Raw genomic sequence first — 18,322 nt, 5'->3', positions numbered from 1 at the left:
CTCTGCACGGGGGCCAGGTCCTGGGGCTGTGCCATCTCTGCTGTCAGTCCCTGTGATATCGTGGAGCCTCTCTGGGCATTTGTGTCCTCGGCTGTATAGTGAGAGGGTCAAGCGTGTTGTTCCTAAGGCCTGGCCAGTTCTAACGTCCTGTTTCTTTTGAGGTTCACTGCTCGCCATCACTTAGATTTTTCCACTCTGGAAATTTGGGGCTGTCAGAAGTATTGTACAAAGGGTGTCATCCCTCACCCCACCATGTAAGCAGCCTTTATATTGCCTCTTATTTACCTCTGGTCTTTCCTCTGCACAGTATTAAAACACAGCTAGCATTAACACACGTGCTTCAGAACCACACAGATTTGGCCAAGAGCATCTGTCTTGCCACTGCTGGGCACCTCCTCTCTGAGTTTCCACATGCTCAGCTGTGAATGGACATAGTGACAGGATCTCCTCTACATTTGTTATTTTGAAGGGTGAATAAAGCAGCTTGGATTTCTAAATCATTGTTGTTCAGTCACTAAGTTGTGTCCAACTCTTTGTGATCCCATGGACTGCAGTACACCAGGCTTCCCTGCCCTTCACTGTCTCCTGGAGTTTGCTCAAATTCATGTGCATTATGTCAGTGATGCTAAATAATACCACATGTAAAAATAAATTCCAGGCTAATTAAGTATCTAAACATAAAAATAAATGTAAAGGAATTTGGGGATAATAGAAGAGAATGTTTTCTAATGGTGGGTTAGGAAGGGATGGATAAGACGTTGAATTTAAGGAAGAGCTTTTTCCTTCATCCCCCTTGGAATCCATATGAGCCCTCCAGGATGAGCTGTCTTCTGGGCGCTTCTCCAGGCTGCAGTGTTAACCCTTGTGTTTTCTGCATTATGATTTCTGTATGTTCTCTAAAATTTGTCACTATGCATGGACGATTTTATTTAGCATTACTTACCTGAATGCAGAGTTCCAAAGAATAGCAAGGAGAGATAGGAAAGCCTTCCTCAGTGATCAATACAAAGAAATAGAGGAAAACAACAGAATGGGAAAGACTAAAGATCTCTTCAAGAAAATTAGAGATACCAAGGGAACATTTCATGCAAAGATTGGCTCGATAAAAGGACAGAAATGGTATGGACCTAACAGAAGCAGAAGATATTAAGGAGAGGTGGCAAGAATACACAGAAGAACTGTATGAAAACATCTTCGTGACCCAGATAATCACGATGGTGTGATCACTCACCTAGAGCCAGACATCCTGGAATGTGAAGTCAAGTGGGCCTTAGAAAGCATCACTACGAACAAAGCTAGTGGAGATGATGGAATTCCAGTTGAGCTATTTCAAATCCTGAAAGATGATGCTGTGAAAGTGTTGCACTCAATATGTTAGCAAATTTGGAAAACTCAGCAGTGGCCACAGGACTGGAAAAGGTCAGTTTTCATTCCAATTCCAAAGAAAGGCAATGCCAAAGAATGCTCAAACTACCGCACAATTGCACTCATCTCACACGCTAGTAAAGTAATGCTCAAAATTCTCCATGCCAGGCTTCAGCAATACATGAACCGTGATGTTCAAGCTGGTTTTAGAAAAGTCAGAGAAACCAGAGATCAAATTGCCAACATCTGCTGGATCATTGAAAAAGCAAAAGAATTCCAGAAAAACATCTATTTCTGCTTTATTGACTATGCCAAAGCCTTTGACTGTGTGGGTCACAATAAACTACGGAAAATTCTGAAAGAGATGGGAATACCAGACCACCTGACCTGCCTCTTGAGAAACCTATATGCAGGTCAGGAAGCAACAGTTAGAACTGGACATGGAACAACAGACTGGTTCCAAATAGGAAAAGGAGTATGTCAAGGCTGTATATTGTCACCCTGCTTATTTAACTTCTATGCAGAGTACATTATGAGAAACGCCGGGCTGGAAGAAGCACAAGCTGGAATCAAGAGTGCCAGGAGAAATATCAATAACGTCAGATGTGCAGATGACACCACTCTTACGGCAGAAAGTGAAGAGGAACTAAAAAGCCTCTTGATGAAAGTGAAAGAGGAGAGTGAAAAGTTGGCTTAAAGCTCAACATTCAGAAAATGAAGATCATGGCATCTGGTCCCATCACTTCATGGGAAATAGATGGGGAAACAGTGGAAACAGTGTCAGAGTTTATTTTGGGGGGCTCCAAAATCACTGCAGATGGTGATTGCAGCCATGAAATTAAAAGACGCTTACTCCTTGAAAGGAAAGTTATGAGCAACCTAGACAGCATATTCAAAAGCAGAGACATTACTTTGCCAACAAAGGTCCATCTAGTCAAGGCTATGGCTTTTCCAGTGGTCATGTATGGATGTGAGAGTTGGACTGTGAAGAAGGCTGAGCGCTGAAGAATTGATGCTTTTGAACTGTGGTGTTAGAGAAGACTCTTGAGAGTCCCTTGGACTGCAAAGAGATCCAACCAGTCCATTCTAAAGGAGATCAGTCCTGGGTGTTCTTTGGAAGGAATGATGCTAAAGCTGAAACTCCAGTACTTTGGCCACCTCATGTGAAGAATTGACTCATTGGAAAAGACTCTGATGCTGGCAGGGATTGGGGGCAGGAGGAGAAGGGGACGACAGAGGATGAGATGGCTGGATGGCATCACTGACTTGATGGACGTGAGTTTGGGTGAACTCTAGGAGTTGGTGATGGACAGGGAGGCCTGGCATGCTGCAATTCATGGGGTTGCAAAGAGTCAGATACAACTGAGCAGCTGAACTGAGCTGAACTGAAATCATTTTTGGAGTGTTACAGCATGTGTCTCCTATGTCTAAAATCAGCTTCTGGACTGCTCAGGGTAGCACTTAGTGGCCTCTCAGTACGTGCAGGTGAGCAGGTCCATCCTAGTCCTTGGAGTCTGGCCACCCAGTGCAGACAAGTAACATGTGTGCCATGTTCTCTGTGGGCCCAGGTCCCAGCACACACTGTCTCAGCTGTGAAGCAATGCACAGCGTTCTACCCATTTCTGCAAATGAGTAAGGCCACTTAGGGGGCAGTGGTGCCCCCACCTGGCCCCACAGCCAGTTCTGGCAGTGCTGAGCCTGGTACAGATGGTCACTTCAGGTCTCAGCCCGCTTCTGCCCCCATCTCACACCTGGGCCGTCTGGACTGGAGGCTCCCCAAGGCCAGGACTGCACATCCCAGCGGACAAGAGCTCTGCCTTTTGAGAGTGCCTTACCTGCACCAGCAGATGGGCGACTTACAGATGAAACGGGGCTCTCAGAAGGCGTGACCGGCTTGTTCAAGGCTCCAGACCCAGGTGAGGTGGTCACTTGGATCCCAGCCTCTGCCCCCAAAACCCTGCCGGCTTCCTGCATTATCAGTTGGCCGTCCACACCTGCTGATTCCTCACCATCCCTGGGTTCAACCAACTGAGAATTTTGATTACAGGATGCATTACCCATAGATATGGAAGGCCGAGTATATGACACAATTTTATACAAGGGACTTGTGTGTCAGTGGATTTTGGTATCTACAGCCGCTTCTGGAAGCAGTCGCACAGATACCAAGCGATGACTGTATCTTAACCTCCAGCAAAGGATCCAGGATGGCACTGTTCACCGCACCCTCCCCAACCCAGCCCCCAACCCCTGAGCTGCCAGGAAGTGGGGGAGCCACCCCCCTAGACTCTGAGGGGAGGGGTCCCGCCACAACTTCTGTAGGTGTGCCCTCCTCTTGTCCTTCAGCTGCCGTTTGGCCACCCTGGTTCCCCTCCGGTGACACACAGACCTGCTCTCAGGTGCCGCAGAGGGGGAAAGAGACGTGATGACACAGGCTGCAAGCAGGGACGGCTGAGGGTCAGCTACCCAGGAAAGGAGAGCCTGTGTAGCTGAAACCACAACCGCGCACATTTGTGAAGAGGGATATAGGTGAGAAGATAAATGTCAGATGAGAGCAACGTTTAGAAAGCATAGTCAGGTGCAGGGGATAGGAAACATGGGGCAAATCCAGCTCCCCGTTCACACCCACAGCAGACATCAGTGACAGATCCCAGCACTCCACCTGGCCAAGCTTCAGAAAGCTGCACTGGGGTTTAAGGAACCAGGGCCAGATATGAGATACCAGTATGAAATAATGAAGCTGTCTGCACTTTGGCCAAAGGAGCAAAACAGGTTCCTTCCCTGCATCTCTTCTTTTTATTCCTCGGGAGCATGGCCACACATTGCCATCTGCCCTCCCCCACAGGCTCCAGGGAAGCACCTGGCTTGCAGAGGATACTTCCAGATCTTCAGTCCTCACACCCCCTGCACTCAGCAGAAATAACCGAGTGGGGATTGCTACACTCCCGCCCCCTGTATCTGGATCTAACCTGTCCAGTGTTCCACATACAACAGGTACTGTGGGCTCTCTGGTCATTTTCAAAGTGGATTCTTTGAGGGGTAGGGCTACTGTGGGGAGGTCTGTCTTCAAAATAAATCTTACACAAAACTCCATACTTGAGAGCAGGAAGAGGTCAACAAGCAGCTGAATGAACAATCACTTTCCGCAGTGTGCCACAGGGGGCACGGCCCACCTGACCCCTCCCCCGCCCCAGAGCTGGGAGTTGGGTGACATCTGCTGCTGCTATCTTGTGTCTTCCCTCCTGAGATGAATGCCGCTAACTTGTTGAGCTGTTTTAAGTGCTATGGAAGGTGTAGAATGCCACCCAAAGTTCTTTAACAGCCCCATTGAGAGAAGAGATCTGTGCAGATCCCCTTGAATCTGGGCTCGGAGACAAGTGGGTGAACACTGTCGAACACCTTTCCTGAGGAGGCCACGGAACTGGCAGCTTCCACCCCATCTTCTTGGGACACTTGTTCTTAGAGCCCAACCCAAGCTGCCCATGGAGAGGGCTCACAGAGAGGAACCGGTGCTGCCAGCCCACCAGCCTTGTGGGTGTGCCATCTTGGAAGTGAGTCCCAGCCCCAGAAGAGCTGTCCCAGCCAATGCCTGCTGGAGCAGACACGGGCTGGTTCCACTGAACTTTGCCCAGATTGCAGTCAGAAGTGAAGTGGGTGATTTTTGCTGCTTCCAGGTTGGAGGGTAATTTGTTCTTCATTAATGATCAGTTGCACAGTTTCATTTATAATGATGTTAATGTATAACATATTTATAAATACACTTACATTACTGAAGGTGTAATTTAGAAATACAAGTTAAATAGATAACGCTAATGCATAATTTCACCTGATCCTCATAGGCACTTTCAAGGGACATCGCTATTCACAGGCTGGTAACTTGCCCACAGTTACCCAGCTTTGGTAGTGAAGCCAGGAGTCAGGATGTAGCTGATCATAGGCTGAACCAGGATTATCTGTGTATCTTCTATCCCATCGCTGTGCGTCACGGTCGCCTGACCACCTGAGGTGGAAAGAGGCAGACAAAACCGAGTTGTTTTCTAGAAGAAGGATTGTTTGGGGGGGGGATTCCCCCAGGGCACGTACGTGCTAATGGCAGACACAGCCCTGGGGCTGGGGTCTGCTCAGTTTGGGAGCCTGCAGGGGAGTCTCCTGGCAGCAGGCAGCAGGTTTGGTCCACATCCTGTATCGAGTCTATCCTGTCAGTTCCGATCTGCATGTCCCTGTTGGAAGCCCGCCATCTGCCGGTCACCGGGCCAGCCTCTCCTCTTGCTAGAAACAGACCCGTGTGTTATTGCCTGGATAGGTGAGAGACTCAGGCACTGAGTTTCACTGGCTTGCTCCCTGGTGCGAGGCAGAGCCCCTTGTCCCCCACCCCGCCATGCCCTCCCCTCTGTGTTCCCATCGCCTCCTCAGTCCCTGTCATCCAAGGTTTTCACTGGAGACTGCCTGGGCAATCTTTCAAACATGCAGAGACTTCTAAACAGTGGAACCCACACTCCTGTTCCTCTAGTGGGGCAGGATTTCTTCCTGTGAATGGAATTCTTTATTTTCAACGTCCATAAATCCACAAAGGTTATGATGGGAGCTGACATGTGACCATGTAATGTGGACATTTTGGACTTAGGATTGTTTGGAAGCAGTAAACTCAGACCCTGAAGTGCTGAGTTGTGAGCAAACTAAAACATCCCTCCCTGCCTCTGAGGGTAGATTCTCTCACTTAACCCTTAGAAGAATCCCGCGGAGCAGGCCTTGTCGTCCCCACTCTCTGGGTGCAGAAGGTGCAGCTCCCAGAGGTTATCCAACTTGATGAGGTCACACAGCAGAGCTGGCCTTCAGCCCCAGGGCCTCTCCCCACCATCAAGAGAGAAGCCTGTCCTCTAGGGAGACATGGATCCATCACCTCTCGCCCACCAGCAGGTCCCCTGGGGAGCTGGGAGACACGGTGGCCCATGGGGACAGCAGAGGCGGTTGCTTTGGTGGTGGAAGTACGTGGGGTGGGAGCCATACACACCAGGGTTTGCCGTGAGTCCCGCTTCCACAGGCCCTCGCCATGTCCTCAGGCAGAGTGCTTGCCCTCTCTTGGTTTCTTCACCTGTCAGCCCTTCATAGAGTCTCTGATTCACTGAATGCTTTGAGAGAAGTGCCCCTACCATGACCCCCATCTTACAGACAGGGAAGCTGAGGTGTAGAGGAGGCTGAGCCATCACAACCACCCAAGCTCACAGCTGGGAGTAGTGGAGTCAGGACTCGGACTCAGGCCCTTTGACTCCCTGGGTCTCCACCACTGGGCTTGTCATCCTTCTCCAGGGACAGCAGAGTCTCCGTGTGCAGGGAGACGTCTCCTGGGGCTGACATGCTGTCTCCAGGGATGGGTTTGAACCCGTGTTTGCTTTCTTAACATTCACTTTTCTACAGTTTATTTATTTTAAATAAGCCCTCTCATTTGTGTAATTAGGAAAAGAGTAAATTCATTTAATTTGACCCTCTCCCAAAAAATGCCAGCTGCCCCTCAACAAAAGTCCAAGGTCCTAACACCTCAAAATCGGATTCACGTGCACAGCTTCTGGCCACGTTCATGAGATCCGGTTTCCCCGGAGGGCCCTTGCTGTTGTCCTGGCGCAAACTGCAAAGTGGACAGCAGGGGGCGCTGCCGCCCCAGAAGCAGCCAGCGGCGGAATTCCCGGGCCCTCAGAGGCGCTGCCTCTCCCGAGGATGGTCCCTGCTCACCCGCACACCCCTAGCTCTCCTCCAGGGAAGGACTCGCTGGGCCTCGCACCATTTGGACAGAGATGGCCCGCCGTCCCTGCTCACCTGAGTTGGGACCGTGAGAAGGTGTTACTGCAGGATCCAGAAACGTGGGCCTGCTGAACTCTGGGACTTGGTTTGAAACAGAAACGTTGTACCCTCTTCCAGGGGACATCCCAGGGCCTAGACACAGTAGGGCTCCCGGAGTCCCGGCCTCCTCCCTGGTTTTAAGGAGACGAGCCTGGGGGGGCGTATCACCACTGTTACTCCTCAGCCACTGTCCAGCCGCAGTGCTTTTCCTGGGCTGCAAGCCCACTGACACAAGGCACTGTGGGAAATTAGCTGCAGGGCGCGGCCACCACCTGCCCCCAGCACCTCCGTCCTCTCAACAGGCTCACCCCGTGCACATTCTCAGACAGCCTGCTCTGTAAGTCAGAGGGGACCTTGGTGACCATGCCAGCAGGCACACGTGCTCAGTCGATCAGTCGTGTCTGACTGCAACCCCATGGACTGTACCCCACCAGGCTCCTCTGTCCGAGAGACTCTCCAGGGGATCCTCCCTACCCAGGGATCAAGCCCGAGTCTCGAGTCTTGAGTCTTCTGCACCGGCAGGCGGATTCTTTACCACTGTGCCCACTTGGGAAGCCCAACCATCCAACATCAGGGTCGTAAACAGCACCAGCTTTCTGCTTCTACTCAGGGCTTGGGTGCCTTGGCCTTGGTGCACATCACCTCTTCGGGGTGTTGGCATGACCGACCCCAAATATCCTCGGGCTGGAAACTGTGCTGGTCTGTGGATCTGTGACAGCAACGATGTGTCAGCCGCTGAATCCTGTCTGATCCAGTGGCAAAGGGCAGTGGATGCTCGGCATTCTGAACGAGCGAATTTGTGCCAGCTCGTCCTCTGCCCATGTGTCTTGACAAAACAGTATTCCACATTTGCAGACTCAAGTGTCCCTCTCCCCTGCCCATCCCCAAGGCCCAGAAATCAGTGTGGCTGTGGGCCCACAGTAAGTCAGTGTTCCATCACAGCTTGCCAGCGGGAGATGCTAAGCAAGCCCCTCCCTCCTTAAAACAGCTCAGAACTCTGAGCCATCAATGCCCAGAAGATCCCAGAAGCAGAGCAAGAGGCTGTAGCCAAACGTCCTGCTCCAACTGGCCTCTCTTGTCTTGAGCTTCAACTTTTGTTTGAGTTTTTCTCCACTGGACTAGGGGGAGTTGAGGAAGTGAAGGGATCTCTCAAGGGGGGCTATGGTGGGAACACATGAAAACCAGGTTCATCGTCCCAGAGAGGAGGTGAATGTCAGGGGTCTGAGCTGGGGCTGCTCGGGGAGCTTCCGCACCCCATCCAAAGGCCAGCATGGGGATCAGAGAGACCCCAGTCCCCTGTGCAGACCCTGCCCATCATCATTTCCTCAGCACAGGTAGGAAGCTGCATCATGGACCAGACTTCAACTTCTCCCTTTTCTCACTAGGCCTCGTGGCTGGAGGAAAATGGGTGTCCAGGAGCCACGTGGTATTAATACAGTGGTTGGGAACATGGGCTTTGCATTCAGTTCCACCTCTTACTAGGACTGTCTGGATAAAATCCCCTAACCTCCCCAAGCTGGTTTCTTCATCTGGAAATGGGAGCAGTGAGTTATAGGATCTGCACAGGAGGGCCGCTGCGGAGGTAAATGGAGGTGCCATGTAAAGAGGATGGCCACAGGCCAGCCGGGGCACCTCCTGAATGTGAGCGAGCCCTGGCTCCAGGCACTCTGCTCAGCTGCTTCTCCATTAACACCACAAGCCGGCTGGGCCGCTGGACGGGAGGGGGCAGCAGAGGCCACGGTGAGGCATCTTCTCCTAGGCTTTCTCAGGAGCCCAGAGAACTTCGGAGGAGAGACTCTAAACTTGGTGCCCATCAGGACCCCCTGGAAGTCTGTGGGCCTGAGGATTCCTGGGTCCCTCCTCCAGAGGTTCTAACGCAGTGACTCAGCACACACACACATACCCCCCACCCACAGTTGGAGCAGACAGACAGCCCTGGTGTTTCTGATGAGGGCAGTCCCTGAGTCACTCTCTCAGAAGGGAAGCCCTTGAGCTCAGGGGTCTCCTGACCAGAAGTTAGGAGGTCCTGGGGTGGGTCCTTATCGGAACCCCTGATTCAACCCCATGTCAGAGTTCATCTCTTGAGCTAAATGGGATGATGTCTTCCTCCTCCCTGGGAAGGGAGGGAACGAATGTCCAGGTGCATCATATTGGAAGATGGGGAGTCCAGCAGTCCCCAGGCTGGGTACTCAAGCCCCTGAGAGGGCGGCCTGGTAAAATACTAGTTCTTGCATCTTGTTTGGTACCCATCCCCACAATGAAGGGGAGAAGGATAAAAAATGCCTGGATCTCATAGCCATTCCCATCTGGGCACCCCAGAGCTAGGCTGTCTTGCTCCCGACAGGCATCACCTCACTGACCACCGTGCCCATAGGTCTACATGGCATTACTATTAGACAGGAGGAAAAGTGAGGCTCAGAGGGGACGTGGCTTGCCCGGGTCAAGCCTTGCGGGGCTGGGGCTCCAGCTCCATCCTTGCGTCCTTGCACTACCTCCAGGAGTGCTGCCGGCGGGGAGCCAGGCTTTCAGTACCTCACCCTCCCCACCCCTATCCCTGCAGTTTTGCCCCAAGAGCCAAGAAAGCAGCAGGACCCGGCGGGCACTTTCCCTTCCATCTGAAGCGCACACCCTGAGTGCAGACTGGTCCCCGGGCCTGCCTCCGCCAGGGGCCAGGGAGCCAGGACACAGCGCCAAGGCGCTGCTGCAGCTGCTGCCTGGGGCCGCCATGGCCTGCAGCCGAGGCGCGGCTGTGTCCAGGGCGTCGGCCCCTCGCGGAGAGCTGCAGGGAGCTGCAGCCGAGGCGGGATGTGTCATCTTCTTATAGAAACCCTATCGAGTTCTGTCCTGGCCGCTTCCCCACCCCCAGGCCTGTTACTTTGGGGGGTATTCATACCTTTAGGGTATCTCGTCTGCATTGTTCCAGGACAAACCCTAAATGTATGCATAGGACTTTTGAATTAATTCTCTGGAGGATGTTCCTAAGCTAGAAGTATACGCACCCACACCCAGGGCAGGGCGTGTGACCACCTTAGAAGCGCGTTTGCGTTGTAGGCTGGTAACTTGCACGAACTGTGCAGGCTTTTGTGTTGGCACCTAGCAGTGGGAGCTTCATCCCGCAGTCCTGGCATGAGCCAGACCAAAATGGGCCTTGGGTCGGCCTCCGCAAGAGCGAATGCAGTCCTGCAAAGCAGGCCTGTGAAATCTTGCTTGTGGATGTGGAAGCAGTTACGCCTGTAGAATCTGGCCCTTCCGGGTTTGCCCGAAGCCAGACTCTCCTCTCTGAGGGGAAGGCTGGACTTTTCTCTCAGCCCCAGGCCCCAGGTCAGGCCCATCCCGGATCCCTGGGCTCCCCAGGGCCGGCTTTCCTGCCCCAGTCCCTCTGGATGCCTCCCATCCAGCCTGGCAGGGATGTGAGCGCGCTGGAAGATCCCGCTGAAATGAAGGCGCTGCAGGGGAGACGAACAGGAAAACCGGGGTTCACTGCCGCCCCGGACTCTGGTCCAGTGGCGCCAAAGCCCTGCATTACCAGGGCGCACAAAGGCCCCTGGCTCGCCAAGGAGCCAAGGGAGTGGGTGCGGGGTCTGGAGACGCCTCAGCAGAAGACCGGGACACGCGCTGACTGGGCCGGCCGGCATTGGGTTTCTCCTAATCAGCCCCACTTCCCCGGAGCCTCCATTCTAATTGGGGCGCAGGCTCCAACGGAGGAAGGAGGGGGCCCCTCCCGCCTGCCCGCCGAGGTTGTCTGGATCCCCAGTGCAGGGCTCCCACACCAGAGGCCTGAGGGTTTTTCTCTGGCCGGGTTCTCCAGGGCATCAGTGGGGGCAGGGGACAAGGAGAGGTGGCCTCTGCCCCAAGACAGGGCCTACTCTGTCCTCGGTGAAGCTGCTCCCCAAGCGCTGCCCGCCGCTCCGGCTGCCTGAGACCCGAGGGACAAAGTCGCCGGCTTCTTCCTGTCCCCTTTATCTCCGCGTTATAGATAGCTGTTAGTTTGGGCATTAATTGCCCAGGCGAGTTTATTGATAATTTTGATGTAACAGAGCACCGGAGAAATTGCCCTCATGTCCAAAATGTCAAATTTGAGAAGAACCAGGTTCAGAGGCTCATGACCCCACGATGCGGAGAAACTGTGGTGGGTCTTGAACGGCTGCACCGGCAATGTGACTTTATTGTGTTTGTTTTCCTAGGTAGCTGGGAGTTGGAATAGAAAGAGGGTCAGTAGGGGAGACAGACTTTTTAAAATGGATTTCCCCCCTAATGATTTAGGGGGGAAACGTGCCTATCACCTTGCTCTCCCACCAACACAGCCTTTTTCTTGCTCAAAGTTTATTTGCTTCACCATTGGGGAAAACCAAGTGTAGGGCACCAAAAAAAAAAAAAAAAATCCTATCAAAAAAATAACACCTTAGAAGATGCTCCATGATCGATAACAGTTGGAAACAGTAAAGTTTGAAACTCAAAATACATTTCTCATTGGTCCTGGAGTGACCAAAAAGAAAGTGTAAAATGTTGTATATACATATATGTACGCACACACACATATATGTGTATGTTTTTCCCTGGGGGAGGGAAAACTACAGTTTTTTTTAAGTTTATTTTTTTTAAACAAGAAATGACATTTAGAGGGGCAAAGGGCTCTTTTTAAAAAACAGAAGCCAAGAAAAATAGTTACTCTTGTCCAGATTTCACTTCAATGTGAAATGAAGAGTGAAAAGAGAAGGATTGGCCAACAAATAAAAAGGGGAAAAAAAGATTAAGAATCATCCATACTTGAAATACAAAAAAGAAAAAAAATAAGACTATCGATCCCAGGCTGGTTACTGTCTATATTTTGAAGATATTCTGCAATCCCAATAAAATACTCATGCAATTTTATTTCTAGTTGATACAATATAAGGCCATATACAAATGTTATACATTTTTATTTTGTTCTTTTTTAGGAAAAAAATACACAAAAGGCAAAAACATCCTCAAATTGTCATTTTTATACAGTGCAGAAGGAAATTTAAAATACGTGTCACAAACGCTGCACCCCAGCAGCCAAAATACTAAAAAAAGGGGGGGGGGAAGTCCTTCATTTTATATATATATATATTTATATAAAACATATGGAAATTTGTCTTTACACAGATCAGACTTAGTTTCAAATTTACAATGGCTATCTAAAAAAAAAAAATTCTACGCGGCAAATATTGCCAACAGAGTTACACCATTAATACTGATAAACAGAGGCGCCTATGCGGTGTTTCTATTATTAGGGAAAGAAAGTAGAATAAATAACAGGATGAGCCTTGCTATCGTTTTTTTAAAAAAGTGCCTTAACCTTTCTGCGTCACCGCAATCCTGACTCAGGGCGCTCTGCGGGCCTTCCCCGTCCCCACGGCGCCCTGCCTGCCTCACGCTCCCACCAGAAGGTTTACAGTAGAGATCGGAGACAGCTGGGTCTCGGGAGAAAAAACACCCACCAAACAAGTCAAAACAAAGTTCGAAACCAAACCAAAAAAAGCCTGAAGAGAAGGAAGGAGAGGAAGGCGGAGGAGGACGGCGGCAGAGGCCGGGAGAGCCGCCTGCTTCTGGGTTCCTGGTTACTTTCCTAAGATGAGCAGTGGCTTCAGAAATGCAAGTTACTCGCACAAGGATCCACCTGTGGCTGACGGGAGGACTTCTGAGGTGGGGAGGGAGAGGGCGACTTCTTGTCGGCCCCTCCTTTCCCTACAAGAGACGGCTCTAAAAAGGAGACGCGCATTCCAAGACATTCTTTCCAAAAAAATTAAAAATAAAACGATAAATACTCAACCAAAAAATAAAAGTATTTGATAATGACGGTTTCACACGTTTGCCTTTCTCCTAAAAACCTTCCCCGACGTTTGCCGTTGGAGGGGGAGATGGGGAGAGACCATAGCAGAAATGTGTGTTCAGATGTTGAGAGTTCTTCCCCAACACAGCACCTTCTCAGCCGGTTTCAGTCGGATCAAAAATAGATACTTATTTATCAACAGCTGCAGTCAGATCAGGCCCCCGCCATCACCATTAAAAAAACTGTTGAGGGAGTGGTGGTGGGGGGGAGGTGCCGACCTCGCTCGGTCTTTGCCTCACGGGATCCCTTTCCCAATAATCCGGTTGGGGAGGGGTCAAACCCTTTTCTTCTGCTGACGGTTATACCTCAAAAAAAAAAATAAAATAAAAATAAAGCAGTTTCTGGTGACGGGTTCCGAAGTCCCTGCGCCCAGCCGGCCCCTGCCCGGAGGGGCCCCGGAGCTGTGGCCTCACATGACGCAGGGCTTGATGTCTTGGTAGGTGACCTGCTGGTGGTAGTAGGAGCCGCCGCCGGCCGAGTGCATGGACGAGGATGCCATGGTGTTGAAAGAGAAGACGAACTCCTTTCGGTCACACATGCTGGGCGACTGCGAGTGATACCGCGGGATGCCTGTGGGGGTGAGGCAAGAGGAAAGGGGGCGTTAAAGGGTGGCCTCCGGAGGCCCGGGCTCCAGGTGGAGAAGCACCGTTACTGTGGGGCGCGCCCCGGGGACAGGCCTGCCTGGCTCGGCGCTGGGCCGAGGCCTCCCCACGTCCCAGTTCCCGGTTTCAGGTCTCAGTTGGGCCGGCACCCAGAGGGAAGATTCCCCAGACACGGTCAAGGATCCCTGCAACCCTTGGTGCCCGCTGCCCCGGCCTCTCCCTCCGTGGACACTGAGCCTGGCTTGGGAGGCTTACGGTGGCGGATGGGGAAGGGGTGAGAAGGGCCAGCAGAGAAGGTCCAGCGGCCTCCACTTCCAGGGCAGCCTGAGGCCTGGGCCTGGCGCCGGGCAGCCACCTTCCACCCCCCGGAGGCGGCGGTGTCCCCAGAGCAGTGAGCCAGGCCAGCAGGGGCCAACACAGGGGCAAAGAGGGCTTCTCCAGAGGAAGGGTCTTCGGGGAGCGGAGCCTGCAGGACCTCTGGAACCCTGGCTGGAGTTTGAAGCAGCCCCAGTTGTGCGACCCCCGTGGAGAGAGCCCTCCATTCTCCAGGCCCGGCTCCTGCCTCCCGCTGGCTGCTGACAGCTGACTCCTGACAGGCCCCTGCTTGGATCCCTCCAAGCTCTTTCAAGAACCAGACCCAGAAGGCTACTAGCGCGTGCGGAGACGGAGGGTCCAGAGGAGAAGATGGCTGTGCATCTTTTTTTCTCAGGGGGGATTGGAAGCGGAGCGGTACCTGTGGGCCTGGAAACCTGGATTCTGAGAAACACAGTTTGTTGGGGCCCGCAGCTCAGACCTTTGATCTGGGCCCCTCTCAGCCTCTATTGCCACAAAAAGCCCCAAACTCAATGTTCGTACGCCCCAGGCCTGGTTCCCGCAAGGCCCGGCTCTGAGCTTCTGAGCGCCAGCGCCAAGCCCCACCGGCTTTGGGCCTAACTCCTCCGTCCTGCTCGGCTCAGAGCAGAGGCGGCTCTCCCAAAGCAGGGCGAGCGAGCCAGCCGCCCTGGGGACGGGCCAGCCCCATCCTGGGAACTTGTCCCGGTGTCAGGGGGCTAAGGGGCCTGAGGGGGCCTGGAAGATTGCAGTCTAACTCTCTGAGGTGAGCATGGGGCCTACCTGGCCAGGCTGGGGCTGCCAGCACATATCCGGGCATTGAAACGGGGAGGGAAAGGGAACGTTAGTCTATGGGGGGACTCCAGATTGAAACGGGGAGGGAAAGGGAACGTTAGTCTATGGGGGGACTCCAGATTGAAACGGGGAGGAAAAGGGAACGTTAGTCTATGGGGGGACCCCAGGCTGCCCTCAGCCCTCAGGCGGGCAGAGGTGGACAGAGAGACACCTTGGGGAGTGAGGCCTCCACGGTGCAGCTTGGGGACTGGCGCCGCAGGCTCCAGACCAGGGCGCCAGCAGTCTGGGGGCTAGGTCTGTAGCGCGCTCACAGATGTCCACCACACCTCTCCTACCGCCCAGTCCTGGGGACAGCTCGGGGCTCCCCACTCACCTTGCAGCTCAGCAGGGGCGTTGTGACTGTTCTGGTGCAGATACGGCTGGTCCAGGGAGTGCGTGGAGAGGCTGCCGGACAGGGGGTTGGCCGCGGGGTTGCAAGGGGACAGGGGCTGCTGCTTGATGTAGGAGGCGCTGCTGTTGAGCGCCGCCGAGGCAGAGGGAGGCCAGGCGGCCGCGGAGCCGGAGTAGACGGCGTGGGGCTCCATGACCCCGCCTGCCGCCGCGGGCAGCAGCGGGGAGGCGGGCACTGAGCCGTCGTGGTGCGGGTACTCGCCGGCCGCCGTGCCGCCGCAGCTGCCCATGTACGAGTGGCCGCCGTTGGCGGGCAGGTGGGGCACCGAGTGGCTGGGCAAAGCCATGCCGTCCACGTTGCCCGGCAAGTGGCCGTTCATCATGCCCAGACCTCCCTCCAGCGCCAGGCTGTTGGGCGGGCACGAGAGGCCGCCGGCAGAGCCCTGGAAGCTGTAGGTGTCCGGGAGGTGGTTGAAGCCGAGCCCGTTCATCATGCTGTACATGGGCTTGAGCGCCTGGCATTTCCTTCGGAAGCCGCGCGGCCGCCGCCGAAAGGAGCCCTCCTCGAACATGAACTCGCTGGCCGGGTCGATGGTCCAGTAGTGGCCCTTGCCCGGCCGCCCGAGGCCCTTGGGCAGCTTGATGAAGCACTCATTGAGCGAGAGGTTGTGGCGCACGGAGTTCTTCCAGCCCTGGTAGGAGCCGCGGAAGAAGGGGAAGCGGCTCTGCAGGAACTGGTAGATCTCGCTGAGCGTCAGGCGCTTGGTGGGCGAGCTCTGGATGGCCATGACGATGAGCGCGATGTACGAGTAGGGCGGCTTCTCCGGGCGCCGGATGCCGGCGTTCGTCTTCTTGGCCTTGGACGGGCCGGACGACGCGGGGTCCATGGCCGCGCCGCCTCCCCCGCCGCCGCCGCCGCCGCCGCCGCCGCCGCCGTGCGGTGGCTGCTGCTTCTCGGGCGCCGAAGACATCGGGTGGCTGCTGCCGCCGCCGCCGCTGCCGCTGCTGCTCTGCGCGGCCGACGAGTCGGGAGGAGGAGGAGGAGGAGGAGGAGGAAGGGGAGGGGGAGGGGGAGGGGGCCGAGGGGGAGGGGGCTGCGCGCGCGGGGCTGGCTACACCTCTGCCGTCATCGGCGGCCGCTTCTCCGGAGCGAGCCTCGGCGCGCCCTCCCCCGCCCGCCCGTCCTCCCCGAGGAGCGGCCGGGTCCGCGGGCGGTTGGCGCAGAGCCCCCCGCTCTCCCTCCCGCTCCCTCCTCCCCCTACTCTCCTCCCTCTTTCCCTCCCGCCCTCCCACCAGGGAAGGAGCCGAGCAGAGGCTGAGAGCAGCCTCTTTGCAGCCTGGGCGGAGGCCGCGAGGAAGCCCCCACCACACACACACACACACACACACCGGATTTTTTGAGGGGGGAGGCGCCCCCCTCTCGGGCCTGTGGCCGTGCGCCCCCGCGGGGAGCAGCGCTCGGTCCTCGCCACCCGCGGCGCTCGGCTCCACGACTCCAGCCGAGGCCGCCCGCTCCGTGTCGTCTCTCGGCGGCGGCGTCTCGCGCGGGCCGGCGTAAGACCCTCCAGGAGTTCCCTCCCCTCCCAGCCCCCCTCCGGCACCCCGCGGTGGTGGGCGCTTAAAGGGCCCCCACCCTCGCCTCCCAGCGGCCGCCTGCGGAACCCGCCCCGCCTCCACCAACCTGGCGAGCAAGTGTTAATGCGCCCTCGGCCCGGGGTTCAGCCCAGCTGCGCGCAGGCCACCCCCTCCCCGCCCCCACTCCGCCTTCCCTACCCGGGCCGCGCGGAGGAAAACGCAGCCGGAGTCCCGGGCCTTCCCCGACGCGTACTTCCCGGTGGCGAATCGCAACTGCAGTGGCGGCTGTGACCGCCGGGTCGTGGCCATCGCGGGCACAGCCGGCTCGGCTACGAGTCCCCGCGGCCGGCGGGCGGGTGTTCCAGCGAGGGACCGCCTACCCTCTCTCCCCGCCCCGGGAAGGACTGCGCCGCGCCCGGGACTTTTCGGACTCGCCCAGCAGCGCGCGAGCAGGCGGGCAGCCGCTGGAGCCGAGCGCGGGCGGAAAACGAAAGCGCAGGGCGGATCGCTGCAGCTTTGTCTCCGGCGCCGCGGGTCGTTCGGGGAGCGAGTGAGAACCTCTGGCCTTGCGGGGAACCAGGACCCCACGGGCTCCTTCAACAAGTGGCGGGGCGCATTCCCTAACGTGCACTCGTGCGTACCCTGATGCACAGGCAAACGCGGTAAATTTCGCAGACTGAGACCTGCAAACACAACCGCGTTCGTTCCCACTCACGCACACATGGCGTTCAGGCATGTGCGTGCCCACTCACGCTCTCGCTCACGCACACACAAAAGGCCCAAAGGAGCTTCAGTTCGCACCTACTCTCACCCGTGTGTACACCAGCCACGCTCTGATGTGAGTCCACACATAGCTCAGCTGACACCCCCACCCCCAACATACACGCTGAAAACCCGCCTATTTGGCCCCGCGATGCTTGTGTCCCCGCTTCGCAAGAGCAGGTTCCGATTTCTCGCAGATGGTAAAGGCCCTGGCAGGAAGTTTATACGGCCCAACGTAAACACGTTCTGGGGGATTCTTTAATAATAATAATAGAATTCCGCGTGCGCGGGGGGGAGTTGGCCTAATGCCCCTGTGGGCTCGGCCTGCCGCCGCCGCGGGGGCCTCTGACACTGCGCGCCAGGCCAGGTTCCGGAAGGCAGTCTGCGCGGGCGGGGAGCGCGGGCCCGGGCGGCCCTCGCGCGCCAGGCTGCCCGCAGCAGGGGGCTCGCACGCAGCCCTCCTCCGCCACCCTCCGGGCGCAGGGGTGCGGGCTAGGACGAGGTGGGGGGCGGAGGCGCCGAGCGCAAGACGGCGCAGGAGCCGGGCGCGACGTCGCACGCGGGGAGCCAGGTGAGTGCCGTTCGCTCCGCAGACTTCCGAGGAAGGAGGCGAGGGGTATTTTCACGGGTCATCTCGAGGAGCCAGGACGCCGTGCCCCGGCGCAAGCAGGGGCGAGAGGCGTGTGCTGGGCTCGAAGTGTGGCACCGCGGCGCTTTTCAAAGCCCACCGGCCTCCCTGGTTTCTCTGGCCTCCTTGTCACCCGCTGACCCAACCCTCCCTCGCTCCGACGCCTGCAGCCTCGGCGGTAGACGCCTC

General features: G+C 55.7%; 1 protein-coding gene across 1 annotated transcript; it reads right to left on the bottom strand.

The window, feature by feature from the left end:
- Nucleotides 1–13,034: 13,034 nt before the first annotated feature.
- FOXF1 (forkhead box F1) lies at nucleotides 13,035–16,154 on the bottom strand. Its single transcript, XM_052656646.1, has 3 exons — nucleotides 15,152–16,154; nucleotides 13,465–13,621; nucleotides 13,035–13,356 (listed from the first exon to the last, which is right to left on the bottom strand). Exons 1-3 carry the CDS (start codon nucleotides 16,137–16,139, stop codon nucleotides 13,326–13,328), a joined length of 1,176 nt encoding a protein of 391 aa, XP_052512606.1. The 5' UTR covers nucleotides 16,140–16,154; the 3' UTR covers nucleotides 13,035–13,325.
- Nucleotides 16,155–18,322: the final 2,168 nt, after the last annotated feature.

The sequence above is a fragment of the Budorcas taxicolor genome, chromosome 18, assembly GCF_023091745.1.
Source record: "Budorcas taxicolor isolate Tak-1 chromosome 18, Takin1.1, whole genome shotgun sequence".
NCBI classification, from domain to species: Eukaryota; Metazoa; Chordata; class Mammalia; order Artiodactyla; family Bovidae; genus Budorcas; species Budorcas taxicolor.
Note: the sequence above shows the minus strand (reverse complement) of the source record. Positions and strands in the feature narration are given on the sequence as shown.

What these genes read in the sequence shown, in the direction of transcription:
- FOXF1 (XM_052656646.1), bottom strand. Translation starts at nt 16,139, where the DNA reads ATGTCTTCGGCGCCCGAGAAGCAGCAGCCACCGCACGGCGGCGGCGGC. An exon ending in CGCCCCTGCTGAGCTGCAAG is followed by an intron (nt 13,622 to 15,151) that starts GTGAGTGGGGAG and finishes TCACCCCCACAG; the next exon opens with GCATCCCGCGGTATCACTCG. An exon ending in GACATCAAGCCCTGCGTCAT is followed by an intron (nt 13,357 to 13,464) that starts GTGAGGCCACAG and finishes TTTTTTTTTGAG; the next exon opens with GTATAACCGTCAGCAGAAGA.